At 49.0% G+C, this 24,845-nt stretch overlaps 1 protein-coding gene across 1 annotated transcript in view; it reads right to left on the minus strand.

Moving 5' to 3' along the window:
- Window positions 1-10,052, minus strand: part of LOC149361430 (uncharacterized) — a 63,725-nt gene extending 53,673 nt beyond the window's left edge. Inside the window, exon 1 of the mRNA XM_089568076.1 lies at window positions 9,953-10,052. Within this exon, the coding sequence (XP_089424202.1) occupies window positions 9,953-10,052 (100 nt within the window). The remainder of the gene's footprint in view (window positions 1-9,952) is intronic.
- Window positions 10,053-24,845: the final 14,793 nt, after the last annotated feature.

Below are 24,845 nucleotides of genomic sequence, written 5' to 3' on the forward strand. Positions count from 1 at the left end.
CGCGGACGGGCCATGCTCGGGTCGACCTGCCTATGTAAATAACCTGTGTAAATACAACTTGTAACAATTCAATTGCTTTGTTTCTGGGCTTGCGGGGATAAGAAGAGGAAGTTCGGTATCTTGCCGCTGACGGGCAAGGCACGGGTCGACCTGCCTATGTAAATAACCTGTGTAAATAGAACGTGTAACAATCTTATTGTTTTTTTCTGGGGTTGCGGGGGAAAAAGATGAAGTTCGGTATCTTGCCGCTGACGCGCCAGCCTCGGGTCGACCTTCCTATATAAATAACCTGTGTAAACAGAACCTGTAACAATTTAATTGTTTTTCTGTGGGGTTGCGGGGGAAAAGGAGGAGGTTCGGTATCTTGCCGCTGATGCGCCAGCCTCGGGTCGACCTTCCTATGTAAATAACGTGTGTAAACAGAACCTGTAACAATTTAATTGTTTTTTTTCTGGGGTTGCGGGGGAAAGGAGGAAGTTCGGTATCTTGCCGTTGACGCGCCAGCCTCGGGTCGACCTTCCTATATAAATAACCTGTGTAAACAGAACCTGTAACAATTTAATTGTTTTTTTGTGGGGTTGCGGGGGAAAAGGAGGAAGTTCGGTATCTTGCCGTTGACGCGCCAGCCTCGGGTCGACCTTCCTATATAAATAACCTGTGTAAACAGAACCTGTAACAATTTAATTGTTTTTTTGTGGGGTTGCGGGGGAAAAGGAGGAAGTTCGGTATCTTGCCGTTGACGCGCCAGCCTCGGGTCGACCTTCCTATATAAATAACCTGTGTAAACAGAACCTGTAACAATTTAATTGTTTTTTTCTGGGGTTGCGGGGGAAAAGGAGGAAGTTCGGTGTCTTGCCGCTGACGCGCCAGGATCGGGTCAACCTGCCTGTATAAATAACCTTTGTAAATAGAACCTGTAAGAATATAATTCTTTTTTTTTATGGGGTTGCTAGGGGGGAATTGGAGGAGGGGTTTTCTATTCTTATCTGCGCGATATAGGTGCCGGCCCACCGTACAGTGAGGCAGCGATGGATCCATAGGTAGTGCATGTTGCGCACATAAGGTTTCTATTCTGATGGACGTGTATTATAAGGGTGGTCTACAATGTCCTTTCTAAGGCCCTTAGAGGTTGAAAAGATATTTGAAAGCAACGTTGCTGGCCTTTTATCTAGAAATGACAAGGAGATTAAAAGCACTACTCGAGATAAATTCTTAAATACAAAAAGCGGTGGTTTTTAAAAACTAACATGCACTAAAAAACTAACATTTCAAACTAAAATGTACTGTGAAGGTTTAGGCGCCATTTCCCATTCCTGCGGGAGTGGTGGTCATGAGAGGATTAGTAAAAAGAACTGAACGTGTCTAAGGATCTCAGCACTTCCTTCTTTGCAAAACAACAGGAAAGTGCCTCGCGAGAATCGCAAGCGGACGTGAATTCTGGCGTCAGAGATGCAATGGTGGATTTTCCGCACTACTTACTAACAAGGGCACAACTTCAAAAAAAAAAAAGTTAACGGAGTTTTAGCTTCGGTTGAACCGAGTGAGCAGCGGCAGCTTCACGCTTGTTTAGCCGGCCGAAATCTTCTTATGCTGTCGGTTGGTCGTTTCTTTGGTATCTTGCAGGCTAAACCATCGCCAAACTACCACTTCTCACACGATTTAGTCAAAGCTAAAGTGCCGCTTATTTTTCATGCTCAGCTGAACGCGTGACGTCACGTCCTAGCACGCGAACATCACATGTGAAGTACGCGCGAAGGCGCGGCCCTGCTAACGATCGACAACCTTAGACTCGACTGCAGGTTAAGGAACATGTCCCTTCACGTTTAGGAGCCAGGGGTACACCACAGGACGCGGTGCTCTCCCCTTTTATTCAATCTGGCTATGATGCACCTACCGACCCAGCTGAGCTCTGTCGCCGGTGTGCAGCATGCGCCTACGCCGATGACATCACCCTGTGGGCCACACAGGGTTCCCTCCGAGACGTTGAGGCCAACGTGCAGGAGGCGGCAAACATAGTGCCGTTATGCTCTCTTCTGCGGCCTCCAATGCGTCACCCAGAAGTCTGAATTTGTGCACACACACCCGTCACCAAGATCGACAGCCAGAATTTCATTTTCTCTTGAGACAGGTCTGCCCCTGAAAATATCGAAGTCCGGGTACTGGAGCTCTTTATACATCAACACAAAAGCTCAGGAACGACATTGGCCAAACTCCGTCAGGTGGGGGAACAGGTGAGCCGCTTGGTCCGCCGTGTTTTTAACAAGCGCTGGGGTTACGATGTCAGGACGGCTTGAGGCTGGTACATTCATTTGTAACGAGTCGAATTATAGAATCGACTCCGTACCTCCACCTGCGGAAGCAAGACGAGGATGCACTAGGAGTCATCCTGCGCAAAATTATCAAGCGGGCTCTGGACCTCACCGCGAACATGTCCAACAAGCGCCTCCTGGAGCTGGGCATGGCGAACACATTTCGGAATCTCCGGTAGCCACTTGACCAACCGATACACACATTTCTCGAAGACATCGTCGGGTCGCCGACTCCTTGCACGACTACATATCCTGCACACCGCTCTCATGGAAGAGCGCCTACGCATTTCATCCTGGTAGAGATATGCCTTCCACGTTCACCCCCTTCCCACGAACATGAACCGTGAGGATCGTAATGACTGGCGCTTGGCGCGGGTGAATGCCCGGGCCCGCCACTATGGCTCGAAACCCTGCCTATTCTACGTGGATGCCTGACGCCCCCACCATGGGAAATGGTACACGGCCACAGTCGTCCACCAATCAAAACAGTGACCGGCCTTTCTTTCCGAGCCCGTGGCATAACACACGAGGATGAGGTCGCCACGGCATTGGCAGCATCTGATCCCACTTCAAAAACAATTATTCCGAATCACGCAGGACCTGTCGGAACGTCCAGCAGGGCTGGGTACCGTACCTAGCCTACCGCCTTCTTCAAAACAGCGTCTACACCGGGGACGCCGCTCACTGGCTTATCGTTTGGGCTACTGCTCACATGGGCCTTGAGGGAAATTAGGCAGCTGACTCCGCCTGCCGCGCGCTCTCCAGCTGGACATTTCCCTCCGACCCCGACGATCATGAACTCAACTTCACTCCAGCTTACTCCTTCAAAGATATGGTTTTATTATATAGATACGGCCCTGGTCTTTATCCCCGCCCGTGTAAAGGTCTCTCAAAGGTGGAGGAGCGGCTTCGGCTACGCGTGTATACTAATACTTTGCTGTGCCCGGCAGCTGTCAATCACTTCCACCCTTACTTTCAGGCAACTGTTCGCACTGTGCGGGGAAGTCTTCGGACATCTATCACATGGTGTGGGACTGCCCCTCCAACCGTGCTAACCCCCATCACCCCAATACAACCCGGGAGAACTGGCAGGAGACCCTGCTCGGCTGCTCTGACCTGCAGGCCCAACGGGCCTTAGTCGGGCGAGCCCGGGCGGCGGCCGACGGCACTGTGGCCCCCTTATAAAAATTTCTATAGACAGTCCATAGACTGTCTATAGACTTTAGTCTATGAAGTCTATAGACTGTCTGTAGACAAATCCTTTAGACTGGTCTATAGACAGTCTATAGATTTATGGCCAAACACTTTTAGTAGACTTGTCTATAGACAGTCTATAGACAAATGTCTACTGAAAGTCTATAGTTCTATAGGAAGTCTATAGACACAGGTCTTATAGACAGTTTATAGACGATCTATAGATTTATGGTCATACATTTCCTATAGAGTTGCCTATAGACCGTCTATAGACACTTGTCTATAGACGACCTATAGACTTATGGCCATAGACTTCCTGTAGTTTACTGTCTATAGACAGTCTACAGACAAAAGTCTACTGGTCCAGTAGACATATATCTATAGACTGTCTATAGACATTTCATAGGTGTGTGGCGTGGCAGTGGTACAGACCTTTGTCTATAGACAGTCTATAGACTTCTGTCTACTAAATTATTAGTAGACCCTCATCTATAGACTGCCTATAGACAGACAGTCTACAACCGTTGAAAAAGGTCACCAGACAGAGTTCATAAATGACACAATCAATATGCTTACAAATTTAGTTGATTTCCAAGCTATCCAGGCTGGGAATATGCAATACATGCACCATAAGAATGCACCACAGTAACATAAATGTTGAAAGTAACAGTCCGGCTAGTTTCCTCAGAAGCATTCCTGCGGCCTGTTGCCTGCAGTCAGTCATCCGGGCATGTTCACCTGTACAGCACAAAGGAAAAAAAATATAAGTGGAACTGAAAAAAAATCCCATTCCATCTCTAAGCATGTGCTTTACAATGCAAGGCATATCCTGGCTATGCCATTCTGGAAAGGCAATCTTGATCTTTTGGTTTTATGGGGTTAAAAGACCCAAGGCGACACAGGCTACGAGACTCTGAAGTGGAAGGCTGCGGAATAATTTCGGCCACCTATGCAGAATACACAGGCATTTAGCATTTTGCCTCTATTAAAATGCGACCGCCTAGGCCGGAATCGAACCTGCATCTTTCAGGTCGCCAGACGAACATGATAGCCACTGAGCTATCGCGTCGGTTTAATCCTTTCAGTAAATACACGACAGATAAGTGTCTTCATAAAAAATTGCAACAAAGCCCCATAATCCCTGGAGCACTCTACTCTTAATCCAGTACTGATACTGATTTCTGTATTGCAATACTGCTACAGCCAATACAGATCTCTGTATGGCAATCCTTTTACTTTTATTTATTTATTTTATTTATCAATACTGCAATCCCCTCTGGGGATTTTAGCAGGGTGGGATACAATGAATACATAATGAAAACCATATCACAGACAAAGCGTATCATACCAATTAGATCCATGGAGCGTATAAACAGTTAAAGACAACACGTTTCTAAACAATACCTTAAACAAATGCCGATAGTGATGGTTTGGAAATTTGATTATTGGTTATTAGATTCCATTCAGTTACTGTTCGGGGAAAGAAAGTACTTAAAACAGTTATTATGGGTGCTAAAGGCGGTTATTGTGCGTCTATGTCTCTGCCTTGTAGAATACCCAGATGAAAATCTAATTACTCCCTTGAGGTCGGTTTCATAATGACCGTTAATAAGTTGAAAGAGGAATTTTAGTCGTGATACACGATTTCTTTGCGTTAATGGCGGCAGGTTTGCTTTCATTAGTAGTTCGGTTACTGATGTACGTCCAAAGCTATTATACATGAAGCGAACTGCTTTTCTTTGCACCATTTCCATCTTGGTGATGTTAGTCTTGGTGAAAGGGTCCCAAATTACACATGCATAGTCTAGTATCGGCAGAATTACACTTTTGTATGCGAGCAGACGGACACAAGGGGTGGAAAGTCTGAAAGCTCTCCTCAAGAAGAATAATTTGTGGTTAGCATTAGCTACTACATATTCAAGGTGCTTAGTCCAAGTGAGATCATTAGTGATCCAGAGTCCTAGATACTTGTAGTGTGTTACTTCGGAGAGAAATATGCCGTTAGTAGCATATGGATATTTAAGCTTGTGCTTCTTGCGTGTAATGGACATAAAAAGTTTTTTTGAAAATTAATTGACATTTGCCAAGCTTTCCACCAGGCAACAACTTGTCCTAAGGCATTGTTCAGCAGTTCCTGGTCAGCGGCGTTCTCTATTTCCGAGTACAATACACAGTCGTCAGCATAAAGCTTAACCTTAACGGGAATACCATGCAGTGCATCATTAATAAACAAATGAAATAAAAGAGGCCCAAGCACCGAGCCCTGCGGGACGCCAGAGCCAACTGAAAGTCGTTCTGAATGGTGGTCATTAAAACCAACATTATTTGTAACAGAAGACTTCAAACAATTGTGCCACATATCTGCATTCACTCGCAAGGAGCTGTTAAGAATGTCACCTCCATAAAATACACATTCAGTGCACCTCACACAGGGATCCAAAAAGGAGAATATTCCAGCATTTATTCTTATAACCGCTATAGAAGAAGCGCTTCAAAATACCCTGCGTGAAGAATGGTACACCCGGCTAAATTTTTAACTGGCTCGGGTGTTGCATCGCTAAATGCACCTTGTAAAAAAGGTGCCTTTCGGCTACACTGCTGGCATATTCATGCAGTAATTTGACGATTGAGATGGCATTTCGTGGTTCCTTTTTGTTCATATAATGTTTGAGTGCAGTACTTGATTGTTTAGATCAACATTATCAGAAATATTCCTCTGCCACTACGAACAGCTGAAACAAGCGGCATACGCAGCATTGGATGTGGTCCATATGGCCTCATCCTCAGGGTAAACTACCACTCCTTTCAAGGCGGACAAGTCGTTTACCCAGAGTAAGTGCAAATGCGCCACCAGAACCATTGCTGCGTATTCCGCTTGTTTCGGCTCTTCGTAGCGGCAGACGATGAATATTTATTATAACTTCGATCTAAACACGCAAGTACTCCACTCAAACACTATATTAACAAAAAGAAACTATGAAATGCCATCTCACGCGTCAAATTACAACATGAATATGCCAGCAGTGTAGCCAAAAGGCACCTTTTAACAAGGTGCATTTAGCGATGCAACACCACAGCCAGTTAAAGATTTGGCCGAGTGTACCTAAGCCGATACTCAAACGGGCACGAGCTATACAAAACCAGCAGGCAGAAGCAACTAGTTCACCTCAGATTTGCGCCTATAACTTGAACCACAATGACAGAACAGCATGCTCATACATCAGCGCACGTTCTTAGAAACAAGCGGGTTGCGGCGCTTCCATGCCACGCTCATTATTCAGAAAACTCATACAGCACACAGAGGCTGCAGCTGCGCCGTTTCGAAAGCAGTCGCGAGGTTGAGACAACATATTACTGTCACGATAAAATACTGTCTGAAATCCACTTAGTTTTTCCTTCAAGTGCAGCCCCAAAAGCGCAGTAAAGACGTGCTTTCGGCGCTTTCGTAACGTAGCAGTCTGAAATCAGAAACACATACTTTGCCTCTCGCGCAAATGGTATTCCAGAAATCTGTGCACGCGTGAGCGGGATTCATGAACGAACCACTCGGAACGAAATGTAAGCCATCTCTTGTCGAGCCGACCTTTACCGAGCTTTCAAAATGAAGTGCCCGCAGACGAGCGGCGGCGGCCAACGGCTCTGATGACAGACATGGACGAATCCGTACGTCTGCAACGAAGAGGAGACGGGATGGAGCTCGTGGGTTTTTCGCAGTGTTTGAGCACGCCGGCCATTCGCTCTGGCAGCGAATTTTATTTACCCATCACACTATAAGCATTCCTCCAGCGCCGCTTGACTACAACTTTGACAAACGTCTCGCGCTCCAGACAATAGCGTTGCCAGACACCTTTGCTGAAACGTCGGCGTCCACGACGCGCACCGAGCGAGCGTCCATACGTAGCAAGCAATGCACACCTCAAAAAGAACAACACTCCATGGTCCAGACAGGCGATAACACAAAGATTAGAAAATAAATGTAGTCCACCACAGAGCGAGAGTCTATGTAAGTACGTGTTCGGAGGTGCAAAGTAAATTGAGCTCACACGGCGCTAACTAACGCACAGTTTCATTTCAGCCGTCATTCACAGGCTAAACAACATTTCTGGCCGCAAATATACCTTGAAACACGAAAAATCTGGTAGACAGCTCGCGAGGAGCGGCTTATCATCAAGGGCATCGCACAACCTGCCTTTCCGCGAGCGGCGCAGAGATAAGCGGCATTAGTCGAGAACCCGATGGCTTCCGCCTTAGAAACGAAGATAAGACGTTTGTCACTGCGCACATAATCTGTTCCGCACACACAGCTCTGCTTAGAGTGGTTTAGGGGACCAAATGTATAAAATATAAACGTGAGACTTACCGTAAGCGGACGATGAAGCTGGATTTTGAAGAAAACGTAATCCGCGAAAAACACGCCAACACCACCGATGCAGCCACGCGCAGGGTTGTTTGCAGCCTGAATGATTATCCGCCGTCTCGCGGTAAAACGGGTAAAACGTGAAACAGAAACCCACTTTACGGTCGTATCTTTATCGCTCGAACTCTTGCCGTGTTCAGCTTGATCTGACACCCAAGACCACAGAAGGCAATTGGTTTATAAGCTTAAATTCTTCGCTTACCCTCTAAAAATCTTATTGTTTTCGTGAAAACAGAACCGAAATCTAACTGCTTGTCCATATACGCGCCGCATCTCCCACCGAATAGTATGTGGTACAATTCTCAAATAATAGTTATAATCTTGCATAGCATAACGTCCTTTTTGCGTGTGCTCGTGTTTAGAAAACTGATATGCGCGACATCTGCGTGTCATCGGCTCCGAAGCAACAGGTGCAAGGGTAGGAACGAAAAAATGCTGGCTTTGTGATTGTTGCGTCGCAGCACTTATTCACGTGAATACAAACAGCAAAGGTATAAATGGCAGATGTTAATCGCAGAGAGGACCAGGCTCTTTGAGACTATTGTAAGGTGTTTCTAAGGGATGGGCGCTTCCTTGAGTTCTCACACCCGCCTTTCCCCCTTTATTTTCGGGACGTTTTAAAGAGAAATGTAGAGCGTTGATAAAATGTTTCTGATTTCAGCGCGTTGGGCAGGAATGATGGAAAGTTTAAATGGAATTTTGTCGAGCGATTCCTTTAAGGGACAGCGTATTCGTTCGATGTGGTATAATTTGCGGGCGCCCTTACTTCAAGAACGGCTGCCTTTCCTCGGCTTACTTGTTAGCATTAAATATTTAATTGTATTGACAATATACGTCCCGGTATAACGAAAAAGATCTTGTCAAGGCTCCTGAAAACAATATACAGGAGGGTGTTGTTATGTTCTCACGCCATACTTTTTAATTTCTGTAATAGCGACGGAGGTGGAGGACTCCCGACATAGTTGCACTCTGGAAGTAGCCTAGCCTTATCATTCCCGCTTTGTTATTATTTATTAGTGCCTGATAAGCACCGAAGGGGGGGGGGGGGCAAATCGAAAAAAGGAATATGCAGAAGGAAAAAATTACAATATCGGTACAAGAACGCGGTACAAGTCAAATACATGAAAGCAACACAAAATTTATACAAAACGGAGTTTTAAACAACATCAGACACGAAAATAGAAAGAAAAAAAAAGCGAAACACGAACATTTGAAAAAAAGAAAGGCAACCAGGGGCAACAGAAGAAGTGGTAAATTGGATAACGTTAAGAAAAAATGAAACTGTCGTACATTTCGAACATCAGTAGGGCAATAAATGTATACATAGATGTTTTTTAAACTCACCAGGATCAATGAAAGAGATTATGTTGTCAGGAAGATCAATCCAGAGTTTTATTGCTCTAGGTAAGGCAGAGAAATTAAATGGCAGGATCTTCCCATATATCTGGCTGAAGCTGAGTTGATTGTGTAAGCGTTGTGAAGAGCGGAAAGGTGATTCCAGAGGTAACAACGAAGGACGGGTGTGAACATATTGTCACAGAATTAGAGAGCACCACACAAAGTAAAAGGCAAGCGGACACAGAGTCAACGGCTGTTCTCAATGGAAAATCACACTCGAAGAAAGCGCGCGTCCCTAAATTCTTTGTCTTTCTGACGCCACGTGAAACCACCCGGTGGTATTACTCCCCGTCTGAAAAAAAAGGAATGCACATGATCACAGGGAATGTTTCAGATGCGGGGCACTGCGTTCAGCGGGTGTAGTACGGCTTCATGCGAAGTACATGCACTACGCCAGATTGGTGTTTTCGTCTGGAACATGGCACAGCTTGGTCTGCAACTTCATAATTAACATCGGATATTCGGTGCAGCACCCTGTAGGGACCAAAGTAACGGTTGTGAAGTTTTTCCGACAAGCCTGGGCGGCGGACAGGTGTCCACACCCAGACTTGGTCACCGGGCTGGTACGATACGTAGCAGTGGCGGTCATTATATCGGCGTGCATCTGTTACCTGTTGTTCCGTAATGTGCGTACGGGCGAGTTGGCGTGCTTCTTCGGCATAGGTCGTGAAGTCTTCTGCGTCAGGTGCAAGCACCTGGTCGTCAGCCACGCATAGCAGCATGGCTTCAACCATGGTCCACACATCTCGTCCGTAGACTAGACGAAACGGAGTGAATGTAGTGGTCTCTTGGACGGCCGTATTGTATGCAAATCTTACATAAGGTAGGATGGCATCCATTCACTCCGTTTCGTCTAGTCTACGGACGAGATGCGCGGACCATGCTTGAAGCCATGCTGCCATGCGTGGCTGACGACCAAGTGCTTGCACTGGACGCAGAAGACTTCACGACCTATGACGAAGAAGCACGCCAACTCGCCCGTACGCACACTACGGAATAACAGGTAACAGATGCACGCCGATGGTGGCGGCGGGAAACGGTAAACAACACAGTCATCTGCAAACAGGCGTAAGCGGGATTAAATGCTAGAGGGGAAATCGTTAATGTAGATTAGAAAAAGTAAGGGTCCAAGTACGCTTCCCTGTGGTACGCCTGAGGTTACGTCATATAGGGACGAGGAAGAACCGAGGTCCTCTGAACCGTGACCCGTGGTCGTCTGAAATCTTGCCCTACAGGTGCTGTCAAACCAAGCAAGGTGCCGCACGAGATTCGCATTTGTGTCCATGTTTTCTACGTTATTAGCATGCTCCCGAAGCCGGTTATTAATGCAGCGGCCAGTTTGGCCAGCGTATGAAGCCCCACAAGAGAGGGGAATGCAGTAAATCGCACCTATGACACCTTAAACGTCGAGGATCCCATGCTTCTTGTTGCAACCCCCGCATGCACAACCAGAGATACGAGGGCAAAGCTTAGAGACAGCTTGTTTGGCGCAGAGAACACGAAGGGCACATGGCGCCTGCTAGCCACTTTTTTCAGGTTATGGGAGAGTCCATGGACTTAAGGGACCACCGCCGGCTTCAACGAAGGGAGTTCAGTTCTCTTCCGGGCGACATTTTCTTTCAGCATCAGGGTTTCAGCGAGAGCTGAAATGGCTGGGCCAGGGTTGCCTGCTGTTAAGAGTCGCCAAACCTGATCGTTGTTTGTGAATATTGTGAATTTGTGAGGGCAATATTGTTGAATTTTGTGACGGCAAGATTTTTGAAGATCAGAATCCGAGCAAAGTGAGACTACAGCTTTTTTTGACACCACGGAATGTGCCGAGTCATAGCTGAGGAGATCTTTGTTGGCGTTGGGGAGTACACCCATCAAATATGGTCTCGGTAGAATATAAGCTTAAGGTCTAAAAAACGTAGCACCTGATTGCGCGAAAGTTCATGGGTAAAAACTAAACCTTTTCCGGGTTGATTAAAAGTAATTAAAAGCAAAGAAACAATATGGTCAAGGGATGTAAAATAACCTGACTTTAAAAGAATGATGTTACTTGGTTAGGCATTTCCGATTGGATGAAGAGAAGTAACGTCATTTCTGGTCTAAGTGAGGTATTTCTGACGTAGTGACGTCATTTCTCTACAACCAATAAAAATTATAGTCGGGTGACGTCCGTTCTCTTCAGCCAATGGGAATTATCCGACATGATGACGCCACTCTCCTCTAACTAGTGGTCGCAAATTATAATCGATGACGCGATTATGATCGATGACGCGATGACTGGCTGTGTAGGGAAGGGGTCATTGCCTTGAGTGCAACTGGTTGCCCAAGGGGGGAGGGAGGGGCAATGTCGTAGGGGTTAAAAAGGGAGAGCTCGCGGCGGGAATCTCTCTTGCCGCGGCGTTACTGCCCGACTGCCCCGCCGACCCCGCTTCCTGCCCGCGCCTCCCGGACTACCCAAAGGCGTTCGACGATGACTTCGTGAGCTACTGAACCTTATATTATTGGATAGAACCTTCTTCTGCAGTGTGCTTTGCCTTGCGCTAGGTTAATAAACTGTTTCCTAGCGTCCTCTGTCGTTGCCTATTTCGTCCGAACCCGCCGTGGCTGTGACTTTGCGCCACGGGTTGGAGACGCGAGTCGCTTACGAGAACGCCCGCGCATAGCCGGCACGGAAGCTGACCTTCCCGGCCGGCTGGAAGCAGAATGACCTCATAGTGTCAACGTTGAGTACACGATCCTTCCTGCGGATTTTATTACGCGTACCTTCCGCAGAAAGCATCTGAGAGATTGGCGTGGCTGTATGTTTAGATGCTGTATATTGTCACGTAGCAGTTGGTACAGGTAGCGCCACGTCCAGACGGCAGAGGAACGCCAACACCGAGATGATGCCAGCGGACACCGAGACGGCCAGGATGGAACGTCGAGCTTCGTCTTCTTCAGCAGCGAACCGCGTGGCGCACGAGCTGCGTGCCGAACAGCCGCCGAGCGGCTATTGTTGTAGACGCGGCATTACCCTCCCTCTCGGAAAGAGCATCGGCCCGATGCTTTAACAAGAAAATAGGGAGAAAAAAAAACAGAGTAACGCACTGCACTTAGTCACTGAATGTCTCGCGAAAAATAGGGCTTCATCCGCACTACATGAACAATCTCTGGTCTCTGCTGACGGCGAGTAGTCCGGGAAGCCCCATCAGGGAGAACTTCATAGGTTACGTCGCTTAGATGACGGAGAACTCGGTAGGGGCCGAAATACTGCTTGAGCAGTTTTTCGGAAAGGCCACGGCGTCGAATGGGGGTCCATACCCACACTTTGTCGTCCGGGGCGAACGTCATCAGTCTGTGGCGGCGGTTGTAACGTCGGGCGTCGCGCTCTTGTTGGTTCAGGATGCTCACTCTTGCAAGTTGTCGAGCTTCTTCTGCGCGAAGCGTGAACTCCTCGGCGCCAACGTCGGGGTCGCGGCCATCATGGGGCAGCATTGCTTCCAACATTGTCGACACTTCGCGGCCGTACAACAGACAGAAGGGCGTCCTCCGCGTGGTTTCCTGTTGAGCCGTGTTATACGCGAAAGTAATATATGGCAGGATATCGTCCCAAGATCGATGCTCAACGTCAACATACATGGACAGCATGTCGACGAGAGTTTTGTTGAGGCGCTCGGTCAGGCCATTCGTCTGGGGATGGTAGGCGGTTCTTTTCCTGTGAGTAGTGCCACTCAGCCGCATGAGGGATTCCAAGAGTTTGGCAGTGAAAGCGGTGCCTCTATCCGTGATAATTAGTTCTGGAGCGCCATGCCGGAGGACGATGCGTTCCACAAAAAATTTCGCAGCCTCGGCTGCTGTAGCGCGCTGGAGGGCCTTGGTTTCAGCGTAGCGCGTAAGGTAATCAGTGGCGACGATAATCCACCGGTTTCCCGAAGATGAAGTTGGAAAAGGGCCGAGAAAGTCTATGCCAACTTGCTCAAACGGGAGTCTGGGCACTTGAACGGGATGTAAAAGTCCAGCTGGCTTGACAGGGGGTGTTTTTCGTCGTTGACAATTGCGGCACGTGCGCACATAGTGTCGTACAGTCGCCGCAAGCTTAGGCCAGTAATAGCTCTTTTTGATCCGAGCCAGAGTGCGGGCGTAGCCGAGGTGACCTGCGGTGGGCTCGTCGTGACACGCCTGCAAGATTTCTTCACGGAGATTCGCTGGAACGAGGAGGAGGTAGTCGCTTCCGGTTGGAGAAAAGTTGGATGTACAGCACGTTGTTGCGCAGACAAAAGGAGGACTGGGTTCTTGCGAAGGGCTGGGGAACCTCCTCGGTACGTGCTTCCAGGAAGTCGATGAGAGGTTTCAGCGCCGGGTCCTCACGTTGCTGACTGGAAATAGTCGCTGCGTCTACGGCTGCGATGAGAGGAAAGTCCGGTTCGTCGTCGTTGCGCGCAGCCTCGACTGGATATCTGGACAAGCAGTCGGCATCGTTGTGCTGGCGCCCTGATTTATACACGATGGACATGTCAAACTCCTGAAGGTGTAAGCTCCAACGCGCAAGGCGGCCAGAGGGATCCCGTAAGTTCATCAACCAGCAGAGAGAGTGGTGGTCGGTTACAACTTGAAAATGTCGGCCGTACAGGTAAGGTCGAAATTTTGTCACAGCCCATACCACGGCAAGGCATTCTTTTTCGGTCGTGGAATAATTAGATTCAGCACGAGACAGAGTGCGGCTGGCGTACGCTATTACGCACTCAGCGCCGTCCTGCCACTGGACGAGTACAGCACCGAGACCCACGTTGCTGGCATCTGTGTGGACGAGAGTCTCCGCACGAGAATCGAAATGACCAAGGACAGGCGTGGTTTGCAAGCGTCGCCGTAATTCATCAAATGCCTGCTGCTGCTGCTGTTCTGTCCACGTGAATGGGACTTCCTCTCTTGTAAGATGCGTCAACGGTGCAGCAAGTCGGGAAAAGTTGGCAATGAACCGCCGGTAATACGCGCAAAGGCCCAAAAAACGCCGGACCGTTTTCTTGTCCGAAGGAGTGGGAAAGTTGGCGACGGCAGCTGTTTAGCAGGATCCGGCCGGACGCCACGATGGCTGACGACATGGCCCAGGAAAAGGAGCTCCTCATAACCAAAGTGGCATTTCTCGGGCTTCAACGTCAGGCCGGCAGATCGTATAGCCTGTAGCACGGTCAAGAGGCGCTGGAGGTGTTCATGGCACGTTGGCGAAAATACAACAACGTCGTCCAGGTATACCAAGCACGTCTGCCATTTCAGGCCCAACAAAACAGCGTCCATCATTCTCTGAAATGTTGCCGGAGCTGAACACAAACCGAAAGGAAGGACCTTGAACTCATAAATGCCATCCGGCGTCACGAACGCTGTCTTCTCGCGATCCCGCTCGTCAACTTCGATCTGCCAGTAACCACTTTTTAAGTCCAGCGAAGAAAAGTAGCGCGCGTGCCGCAACCGGTCAAGAGAGTCGTCAATGCGTGGTAACGGGTAGACGTCTTTCTTGGTAACCTGGTTAAGCTTCCGGTAGTCAACGCAAAATTGCAGACTACCAACCTTCTTCTTGACCAAAACCACAGCCGAAGCCCACGGGCTCCTCGACGGCTGAATAACACCATCCTGCAGCATCTCTTTGACTTGTTCAGCTATGGCTTCACGCTCCCGCAGTGAGACACGGTATGGGTTTTGCCGAATTGGTCGGGTACTGTAGTCCGTAATGATGCGGTGCTTAGCGAGAGGCGTCTGTTTGACTGCCGATGTAGACGGGAAACAGTCTTGGAACTGATGCAGTAGGCCGACTAGGCGGCGTTCGGGGGTCTTCGTTATATCCGCTGTCAGCAACCTTCCCCCCCGAGGTCGCCGCTTTCAGTTTCCCCGGCGCGGGCTTGGAGACCGACCGCGCAGTCCATCTGAGAAAGCCTGGCGGCTGGGCGACGTGATGCGTGCGGGAGACGGAGATCGGGGTCGGCGGTTAGAGGTGGTGTCATGGGCAGCAAGGTACTCCTCTATTTCGTGGGGTCGCTCAGCGAAACGGGGACAAGGCGCGTCACGTGGGAAACCCCGGAGGCCGATTTCACGGTATGGCCAACGGCGATACAGGTTGCCGGCTTCCCCGCAATGGTAACAGAGCGTCTGCTGATCAGAAGTGCGCCAAACAGCCGCCTTCCGGGCCGGTGGATGCATGGCAGGTCCTCGCTGAGGCCGCTGGTAGAATGACGGTGGCGGAGCGGTTGGCGGCGGCGGGTGGTACGGCAAGCGTTGCACAGGTGGCAACTCGGAACGGAGAGCCGCGGCGTAGCTCATGGGGCGTGGCTCCGGCATGACTGGAGGAGGCGGTGAAAATGCTTGGCGAATCTCGCCGCGCACAACCTCGGTAAGAGCCGCAGCCGTCGGATCAGACGAGGCAAGGGTCAGTTTCTGCAGCTCTTCACGGACCACCGCGAGTATGAGCTCACGCAGCGACGCATTGTCGCTGGACACGCTCAAAGTAGCCGCACTGGCGCTTGGCTCACCGCACAAGGAGTCATTTCGGCGGCAGCGTTGATACAAGGCCCGCTCAATGGCGGTCGCCTCTTTGATGAAGTCGGCTACCGTCTGCGGGGGATTTCGGACCAAACCAGCGAGAGTTGGTCCTTCACACCTTGCATCAGGTGGCGGAGCTTCGCGGATTCCGCCATATCTGGGTCAGCGCGCCGACAAAGACGGGTCACGTCCTCGGCGAACATGGCAACGGTCTTATTAGGCTTTTGGACGCGAGCGTCCAGGAGACGCCACGCACGATCCCGGCGGTCCGTGCTAGCAAAGGTGTCCCGGACCTGCTGGCGGAAGGTATCCCAGCTTTGGAGATCAGCCTCCCTGTTCTCGAACCAAATTTTGGCTTCATCTTCGAGGGCGAAATACACGTTCCGCAGCTTCTGCGCAGGGCTCCATTGGTTGAAATCGGCAACCCGCTCAAGCTGGTCAAGCCAGTCTTCAACGTCTTCGAAAGTGACGCCATGGAAGCTGGCTGGCACGCGGGGTTGCTGGAGCGTCAAGTGTGAAGCGCTAGCCTGAGCCATGGTGGTATGCTCACCAGGTCGATGAGTGCGTGCCTCTTTTGGGAGGAGACCAAACTCTGGGACCAGTCCCAGGAGGCGGCGGCTGCTGCGGTGAACGGGCGTGCAGACAAGGGGTAGCTGGTCGGGACTCGATTAGCGGCTGTCTGAAGAGGTGTTGGACATGGGACGTCGGGCCCGCACCTCCACCAGTGTCACGTAGCAGTTGGTACAGGTAGCGCCGCGTACAGACGGCAGAGGAACGCCACCACCGAGATGATGCCAGCGCACACCGAGACGGCCAGGATGGAACGTCGAGCTTGGTCTTCTTCAGCAGCGAACCGCGTGGCGCACGAGCTGCGTGCCGAACAGCCGCCGAGCGGCTATTGTTGTAGACGCGGCAATATTTAGCTGTATCTTTAGATGCTAACTGTTGACGAAGCGAAGCAAAGCTGTTTTGTTATGCTTGGTGTAGCTCGATGGATATCGTTTTTATACGGGGGGAGGAGGAAAGAAGAACAGGAAGAACTTATAGAAGAAGATGATAGACTCCTAGAATACCACGCAGATGATGTGGCAAAGCTATACCAACCACTCTCGAATACTGGCGACAAGGGGACCGTCTCTGTCCTAGCCCGAACTTGTTAGGAAGAGCGGAGATTCATCGTAGCTGCTACTCTAATTGACATATGCTTCCTTATATGGGTTTAGAATACTTCTTCCCAGTGAGAACGTAAATGCCGTGGACGTCCAGGAGATGACTGGGATGTCATGAGAACGTCCAGTCGAGTTGCAGTACCCATTAGGATATGACCTAACGCAAAGGCATTCACAAAGTTTTAGGCTTTGTACCTACGCTTTGCGCGGTCGGCACAGCTTCTGTTTTCGCGAAATAACAGCCTCGCGCAGCCTGCCGCTCGCACGTAGGCACGAAGCTAGACGAGCGTCTGCTCCGGCGCCTCCCCGACATCTCGCGGTTCGTCGCTAGGTGATAAATGTGTCTCCGCCGTCGCGCTAGAAATCTTGAGCGCGGATTCTCAATAGGCTGGGCGAATACTATACGTGACTACAGATAGCAGTTTCCCATGGAAGCTTATAACGGGGCAATGAACTATTTGGAATGAGAGGGCTCCCATCCGGTATGCGGAGGGCAGTAAGTAAAAAATCACTGAGTCGCGGGCACGCACAGGTTTCTCGGGGCACTTACATCCTCTGATTATGGCCATTCATTAAAAAGAAGAAACGTTCAATGAAAATTTTCGTCTGCGCTTGTTGGTTCGTTGTTTTTTTTCGGCAGATTACCATAGCGCAACGGAACAGACACACAAAAAGAAGACACGCAAGAGAGCCAGCGCCCGTCCTGTCTTGCGTGTCTCCTTCTTGTGTCCGTGTTCCACAGTGCTCTGCTAATCTGCCGAAGCAAAAAAACGACGAACGTTTAGGAAATATACAAGTCGGTCTGCGCTATTGTAATCTCTTTTTTGAGACGACAGTAGCCCCGTCTGCTACTTAACAGTCGGGGCTATAGTTGTGGTTTCGCACATCTCATCTGCTACGCATGCAGCTCGTACGTGGAACATGTCTAGCGGAGGAAAGCCTGCGCAGAGGTCCAGCCTGGTGTCTCAGACCGAGCCACTCACCCTAGCTGTTGTTTTGAAGCGACAGCTTCACACGCCAACCACTTTGCCTCGTTCAGCGTGGTCGCACCTGGGCCGTATGCCCGTGGCTGCAGCTGTGCGCCGGAGCCGCCGCAAAGGCCGTTGCCTAGCAACCGCCGCACCTGTTCTTCGCCGTTTGGTGCGTTATCTGGTATGACGTCATCTAGCCGCCCGGCGGGGGTACCTATATAGAGAAGCAGTCATGTCTAGGAGGTGGGAGCTATGGCCGCTTATCTGTTTTTTCAGCCAGCGTCCGCTTTGCGGGACGCGGTTGTTGCTGCGACGCGTGTCTTTTCTCTCCCTTTTCTCTCTCCTGTGATCGTTTAATTATCTTCTATCTGCACGTGGCAGCGGTGGTGGCTCGGCTGGAGCCAGTTGACAGGCCCGTGCAAGTTCTCTTTTAAACCGAAAGCTTTACTACTCACACTTTCAAGCCTTTGCCGTGCGACGGCGGTGCACATGAAATGACCTTTCGCATGACCTCTGTGTGACGTCACGCCGAAGAGCTGGGCGACCACCTCGCGCCGTCTGCGAGTAGTGGCGGTGCCACCACCGGCAGCCTTAGATTAGATTGGATTAGATTAGATCACATTACATTACATTAGATTACATTGGATTAAATTGGATTAGATTGACTGGATTGAATTGGGTTGGATTACATTGGATTAGATTAGATTAGATTATAATACATTATATTATATTATATTATATTATATTATATTATATTATATTATATTGGATTGGATTGTATAACCGATGCATCACCACAAGTCTAACCACAAGCACCACCACCAGCTACACTACCAGTTGAACCATGGCGTAGGTACGGATATTGCTTCCGCAATTACCGGGCTTTACAAAGCTAAGCCACAACGAATTTTTCATTCTTCTCTCAGTCGCAACAACATCAACACGGCTCGCTAATCAATCACGCAGTATTCGTCTGCCATCGCGGTGGACTCTCGAACCGCACCGTACAGGAAGGGAGGAAGTTCGAGTGAAAGAAGAAAGAGAAAGAGGGGCTGTAACGAAGGAAATGAAAATTGTATTTCAGGAAAAAAGTTACGCATTAATGGTCTCCCATATCTAGGTAGACAGCCGACATCCGTTCGTAGAGGAAGGGAGGAAGTGGGAGTGATAGAAGAAAAAGAGGCCGTAATGAAGAAAATGAATTTGAGGAAAGGAAATTACGCAGTAACTGTGAATCCACGTCCAGGGACGATGATGAAGAAGGAACGCCCAGCGAAACGCAGCGGCGAAACACTGACTTTACATAAAATTCGGCTCAGCGAGCTCCACTCGGCCACCTGTGGCCATCGCTTCAGTCCAGGTTTAACGACAGCTAAGCCACAGCCAATATTTTTTTGGTTCATGCGGTGCCATAAAGCCGGGTTTTTTTCCAAATCAAATCAAATTTCTTTCATATTTACACCACAGTACGTGGTTATGGGGTATATATACATCAGGAGGCCCAAAACTCGCAACTGCAATTAGGACCTCCTATGGCTACATGAACAGAGTACATAAATTGATAAAAATCAATGGAGCGTTTCATTATGCTTAATTCCTCTCGCAAGTGATATTGTAAATTGGCAAATTGGTTTTTGGGGAAGGAAAATGGCACAGTATCTGTCTCACATTCCTCGGTGGACACCTAGACCGCGCCGTAAGGGAAGCGAGGAAGGTGAGAGGAGGAGGAGGTGGAGGAGGAAGAGGAGGAGGAAGAGGAGGAGGAGGAAAACTTTTATTTTTATTTACAGCGAGAGGTTGATGAGGCGAGCCGGAAGGGCCCGCTCCTTACAAACACTAGGATGGATCCCTAGTCCGGGATCCCTGTAGCTTCCGCAGCGGTCAGGGCTCTAGCTACCAAAGGCTGTTGGGCATGGAGTTCGGAGCAGCCCCGCAGGGAGCTTCCCAGTCCTCTCGAGTGGGGTGGAGGTGGGGTGGGTAGGCAGGACTGGAAGGGCATGGCCACACCATGTGGAAGGTGTCTGAAAACTCCTCCTGACAGTGTGGCCACGCGCCCGAAAAAGAAGAATTGAAGTGCTTAAGTACTGCCGGGCACAGTACACTATTGGTATAGAGGCGGAGAAGCCAGCGCTCCTCCACCCTGGTGAGGCCTTTACAGGGAGGGGGATAGAGACCATGAAAGTTTTGATAAAGAGAGGTGATCTCTTTAAAGGTGATGGCCAGATTGAAACTGAATTCCGGAGCAGGCTGCGGATGAGGCGACGCCCGGTGAGTAAGCGCGCGGGCGGCAGCGTCGGCTGAGTCGTTCCCCTCAAGACCCGCATGAGCCGGAGCCCACACGATGGTAGGATGGGTCGGAAACCCTGTGTATTCGCATGCGTGGAGAATTTTGAAAGCACGGTCTGCAATATACCCTTGCTCAACATTGCGGCAGGTGGCCCTGGATTTCGTCATCATAACTCGGGACTCTGGATCTGCGGCGGCCAGTGCGATGCCGATCTCTTCCGCAGAAGTAATGTTTGGGGCACGGAAAGTAAGGCCCTGAACTGTAGTGTTTTGGTGGATGACGGCCGCCGTGTACCAACCCCCATTGTGTGGGCCGGCCGCATCCACATAGAAGACACTTGGATTATGGCCATATTTTTGAGAAATAGCCTCCGCCCGCGCGAGACGGCGACCATCATGGGTGTCTGCAGTCATGTCTTCGGAAGGGGTCGCACATGTAGTGCAAAGCGCCAGGCTTCAGGGATGCGGACCCGTTCTTCTGTCTGTGTTGCGTAGGATATGTGAAAGCGGGTCAGAAGGCGGCTCCCCGCAGGTGTTTTGCTCAGGCGCAAGTATTGATTGTTAACATGATCTTCTCGTAACTCCCCAAAGGTGTTGGTCATCCCCAGACCGAGGAGACGCTTGTTGGACGTCGTTATGGGGAGGTCGAGCGCTGTGTTATAAATCTCGCGGAGAACTACATCTAAGGCATTCCATCGCATTTGCGTAGGTGGAGGTAGGGAGCCGAATATAAAATCCGGCTGGTTACGAATGCATTGGCCAGCCGAAGGGCATCTTTGCATCGTAGTCCCCCCCTTTTACTGGATACCCGGCGGAGCATCCGACCCACCTGGTCCCCCACCTTACGTAGCTTGTTTAGGGTAGTGTCTATCTTGCGCCTACGGTGAATGAAAAGCCCCAGTATCCGGATCTCCTCGTGTTCGGGTATCGTGCCGCTAAGTAGAGAAAGGGCAATTATGGGTGTGCACTTAGAGTTGGGGCTTATGTGCACAGATTCCGATTTGCTCGGGAAGCATTCAAGACCACAGCGACGAGCGTATTTGTCCACGATAGCTGCCGCTCTTTCCAGGTTGGTCTCGATGTCTCCAACCGATTGTTGTGTTGCCTAGAGGGGGATGTCGTCCGCATACAGAACGTGCTGTACACCGGCGACCTCTGCCAACTGGGTAAGGAGCTTCATCATGGGCAGATTAAATAGTAATGGCGAGAGGACAGCTCCCTGTGGGATCCCTCGTGTGCCAAGTTAATATGGGCCATATTCCAGGCAGCACAAGAACATTGGCCGAATGTCGGGCAATTGTTGGCAAAAGCTGGCACGAACATTGCTCCTACAATTGATATTTGGGCCGAGCGGTACCATTTTGCACATTGGCCCTACTTGCATGCCAGCTTAAGGCCAACGTTCGGCCGATCGAGCGGCCAACGCAGGCTCGGCGTTCGTTCTGCAGCATGGGCCGGTAAAGGTCTCATACCGGAATCCCACTTTCGAATAATGACATTCGCTTGCTAATAATGGTATCCAGCTTTCGAGGTGCTGTCCAGGTGCCGTCAAAAGTAAACGAAAGGTAATATTAAGGAAAAAATTTAATCAGTGCCCGTTCAATTCATGCATCCTTGAATACATATGTGCAGACTAATTGTGGTCGCGCTAAATTGCACTCTGCACCAACATGGACCGTTATGCTTTAGATTTAATGAAATTAAATCTTTTTTGACAAAGTCGCCTTCTGTATAGCTATGACGGCGACTGTACCATTCTACCTAGCAAATATTCATAAATGAGTGTGCCAAAGAATTACATTAAAAAGATCCGTTTATTGCTTTGAGTTGCAAGAATCACGCTTCTAGCGCACACTGGATGGCTTGCGCTACCACCAGCCACTCTGGGGAGTAAAGAAAGAGGCCCAAGAGCATGGTGGCAGAGGCTGTGGGAAAATAATTATTTTCAAGTTTGGTGCCTGCCGATCAGGTTGGACAAGCTCGGCAAGCTGCTGTGGCACGGCTAAGGCATCCATAAAGTTCTCAACGGAGCTGTCCCCCGGTGAACTGATCAGTCATATCCGAAGTAATCGTTGCACTCCACTTGCAAGAACGCCGTTGGACTGCATTCAAACAAATTCCTGGTCCAGCTCTTGCACGATGGCCTCACGAAGCGCCAAGCCTGCAAAGAGATGCATGATGTCATGGTAAGTTCAATTATGGCCATCACAGAACAAAAACAAGAATGATTAAATAACACCGAATTTTGTGAAACACAGTCTGCGTGAAGACACTAGCAACATATTTTACAGAATAAGCTTTAATTTATGCTTAAGAACTAGCACCACATCAGTTGCGCCAAGTGGAATTTAATTTAATAAACTTGCCTTGTAGCAAATGGTTCATTTTTAGTTTAATGCGTCGTGTCGCCCTCCCAGTAAGTATATTCAATGCGAGATAAGCAAATTAATGTGATATTGAAAACAGATTAATTTTTTATTTTGTTTTAATATCATAACTCGTATCTCTAAATTGCGAGCTAACTTTTTATTCAAGTAAATAAGCACAGGTTGTAGCGTCTCTTCCACATGGACGACCAAACATAATTTTTGATAAGTTTTTTTAAATGGGGTTAAAAATACGGCTTGCCATTTTTTGCGAAATACGCTGAACAAAATTAACTCAGGGCACCTTTGTTTTACCTTACACGCTTCGCATGCATGATATAATTGGATTCGAAACTGCGACTTGACAACCACAGAAGAACACTCGTCTGGTAGTCCAGAGTAATGCCGTTTTTTCATTGCGAGACAACTTGGGCAAAAGCTTTAACCATAAATTGCGGATTTTCTATTGCGCCTGCAAGTGTAGAAGGCAAAAACAAGCAGTGCAGAAGTATTACACATATTATTACCAACTGGTCCGCAGTGGAAAATAAATTAGGCGGTTCTGATTCCCGTCGTACATAAGCGGTAAAGGACATATTTCCGGATGCATCCTGTCTCAGGTCATATGAATTCAAACCCGCTGTTAGCCAAAGTAGTGTAAGTTTTGTAAGTTCATCTCACCAAAGACGAAAAATTAAGTTCTCACCATTCGGCCACATTTCCAATGCGCACGACGTCAAGCAAGCCATTTCGCAATGAGAGTGGGCACACAGATGTCGTCCTCGTGCTTGGGCTCGCTCTCTTTTCCTGCCGAAAAAATAAAGGCGCATGTAGTCAAAGCAACATTTACTCCTTTAACTTCCGGACGTATATCAAGATAAAAGAGTTTTAGTACTTACAGATAAGATCTTGCAGGCGGTACGAACCGCGTCGGGGCTCTCCTAATATATGAGTGTGGCTTTTCGCTTCCACACACTATTAACGGTGCTAGTTCGAGTGTACATGCATTTTCGTCGCGTTGGTTGTGCACGTGGTTGGGCTCCGCGCGTCGCGCGGTTCCAAGACGGCTGGAGGGGAGAGAGTAAGAGAGAGGGGAGAGGAGGGGAGGTGGCTCGAGGGGAGAGAGTAATAATCCTTTACACAGGTTTTGTGGTTCCGAGAAAAGTCGTCGAGCTGAAAGGGGGAGAAAGGGAGATCGTGGAAGGATGCACGAACGGCGACGCGCGTAGCTGCGCGCGAGGGAAAACAGCTTCGAGAAAGTGACAATAAAAAAAAAACGCTTCGCGGGGTGGGGGGCTTGCCCACTACCTTTAAAAGAGCGCGGCCGGGAGAAGTGGTGGGGAGATATTGGACTTGAAAGAGAGAGGGAACAGGGCCAAAACACATGAAAAGCGTTTGGAATTTCTGGAGAATGAGTCACATGGTCACAGGCAGTGCAGAAGGCAATATCAACAAGAAACCAGTGGATGGGAAACACGGAAGCGCCAAAGTACTGTTACAAAGACGCAGCAAAAGCCTGACAAATTTGAAGTGAAAAACTTGAAGCTTCAAGATGAATTTCGCCAAACCGACTTCAGACACTCGCGTATTTTGCGAGGCCGTAAGATGTGGCTTCTGTTAGATCAAGATGGCTTAAAATGTTACCACATAACAAAAATATAAGGCAAGAAAAATAGACAAACAGAATGCGCGCTCTTTATAGTTTCAAGTACCGTAAATGCGCCAAACAGGCTAGGTTAACATGCCTCTAACGCCAGTTGTCAGCCGATTTACTCGTTGGTCGTCGAAGAATCCTGAAATTCTTTTTTAATGTGGAAGTTTCACACAAAAAAAGCAAAAAACAAAAAAAAGCATGTTGAATTGTGGTTCGCAGCTACTTTCGATGATTTTCGTCAATAAAGGTGATGTTCGAAAGAAAAAAATTCTTGCGAGTAAAAATGCAAAGACGTGAGCAAGAGCTATAGCTCGCAATGCAAATTACACAACAGAAGAATGAAATGGACAAAAACAACAATATCCAACACTACGATTTGCAGAAAAGGAAGGAAATAGCAAATCAGAAAACACGGGAAAGGCGCGATCACAGGGCACGACGTACGGAAGCCCAGGAATCGTTTAGCACGTGTCCGCGTGCGTTTATGAAGCACCCGCCTAATATTTCACGAGCGCAACGCATAATTAGAAATTATGAGGCGACTGCTTCCTTTCTGGACGTTGCCAAAACTGCGCACAAATTC

Source organism: Amblyomma mixtum, chromosome 2 (genome assembly GCF_055824585.1).
Source record: "Amblyomma mixtum isolate Tamu chromosome 2, ASM5582458v1, whole genome shotgun sequence".
In the NCBI taxonomy this organism is placed as follows: Eukaryota; Metazoa; Arthropoda; class Arachnida; order Ixodida; family Ixodidae; genus Amblyomma; species Amblyomma mixtum.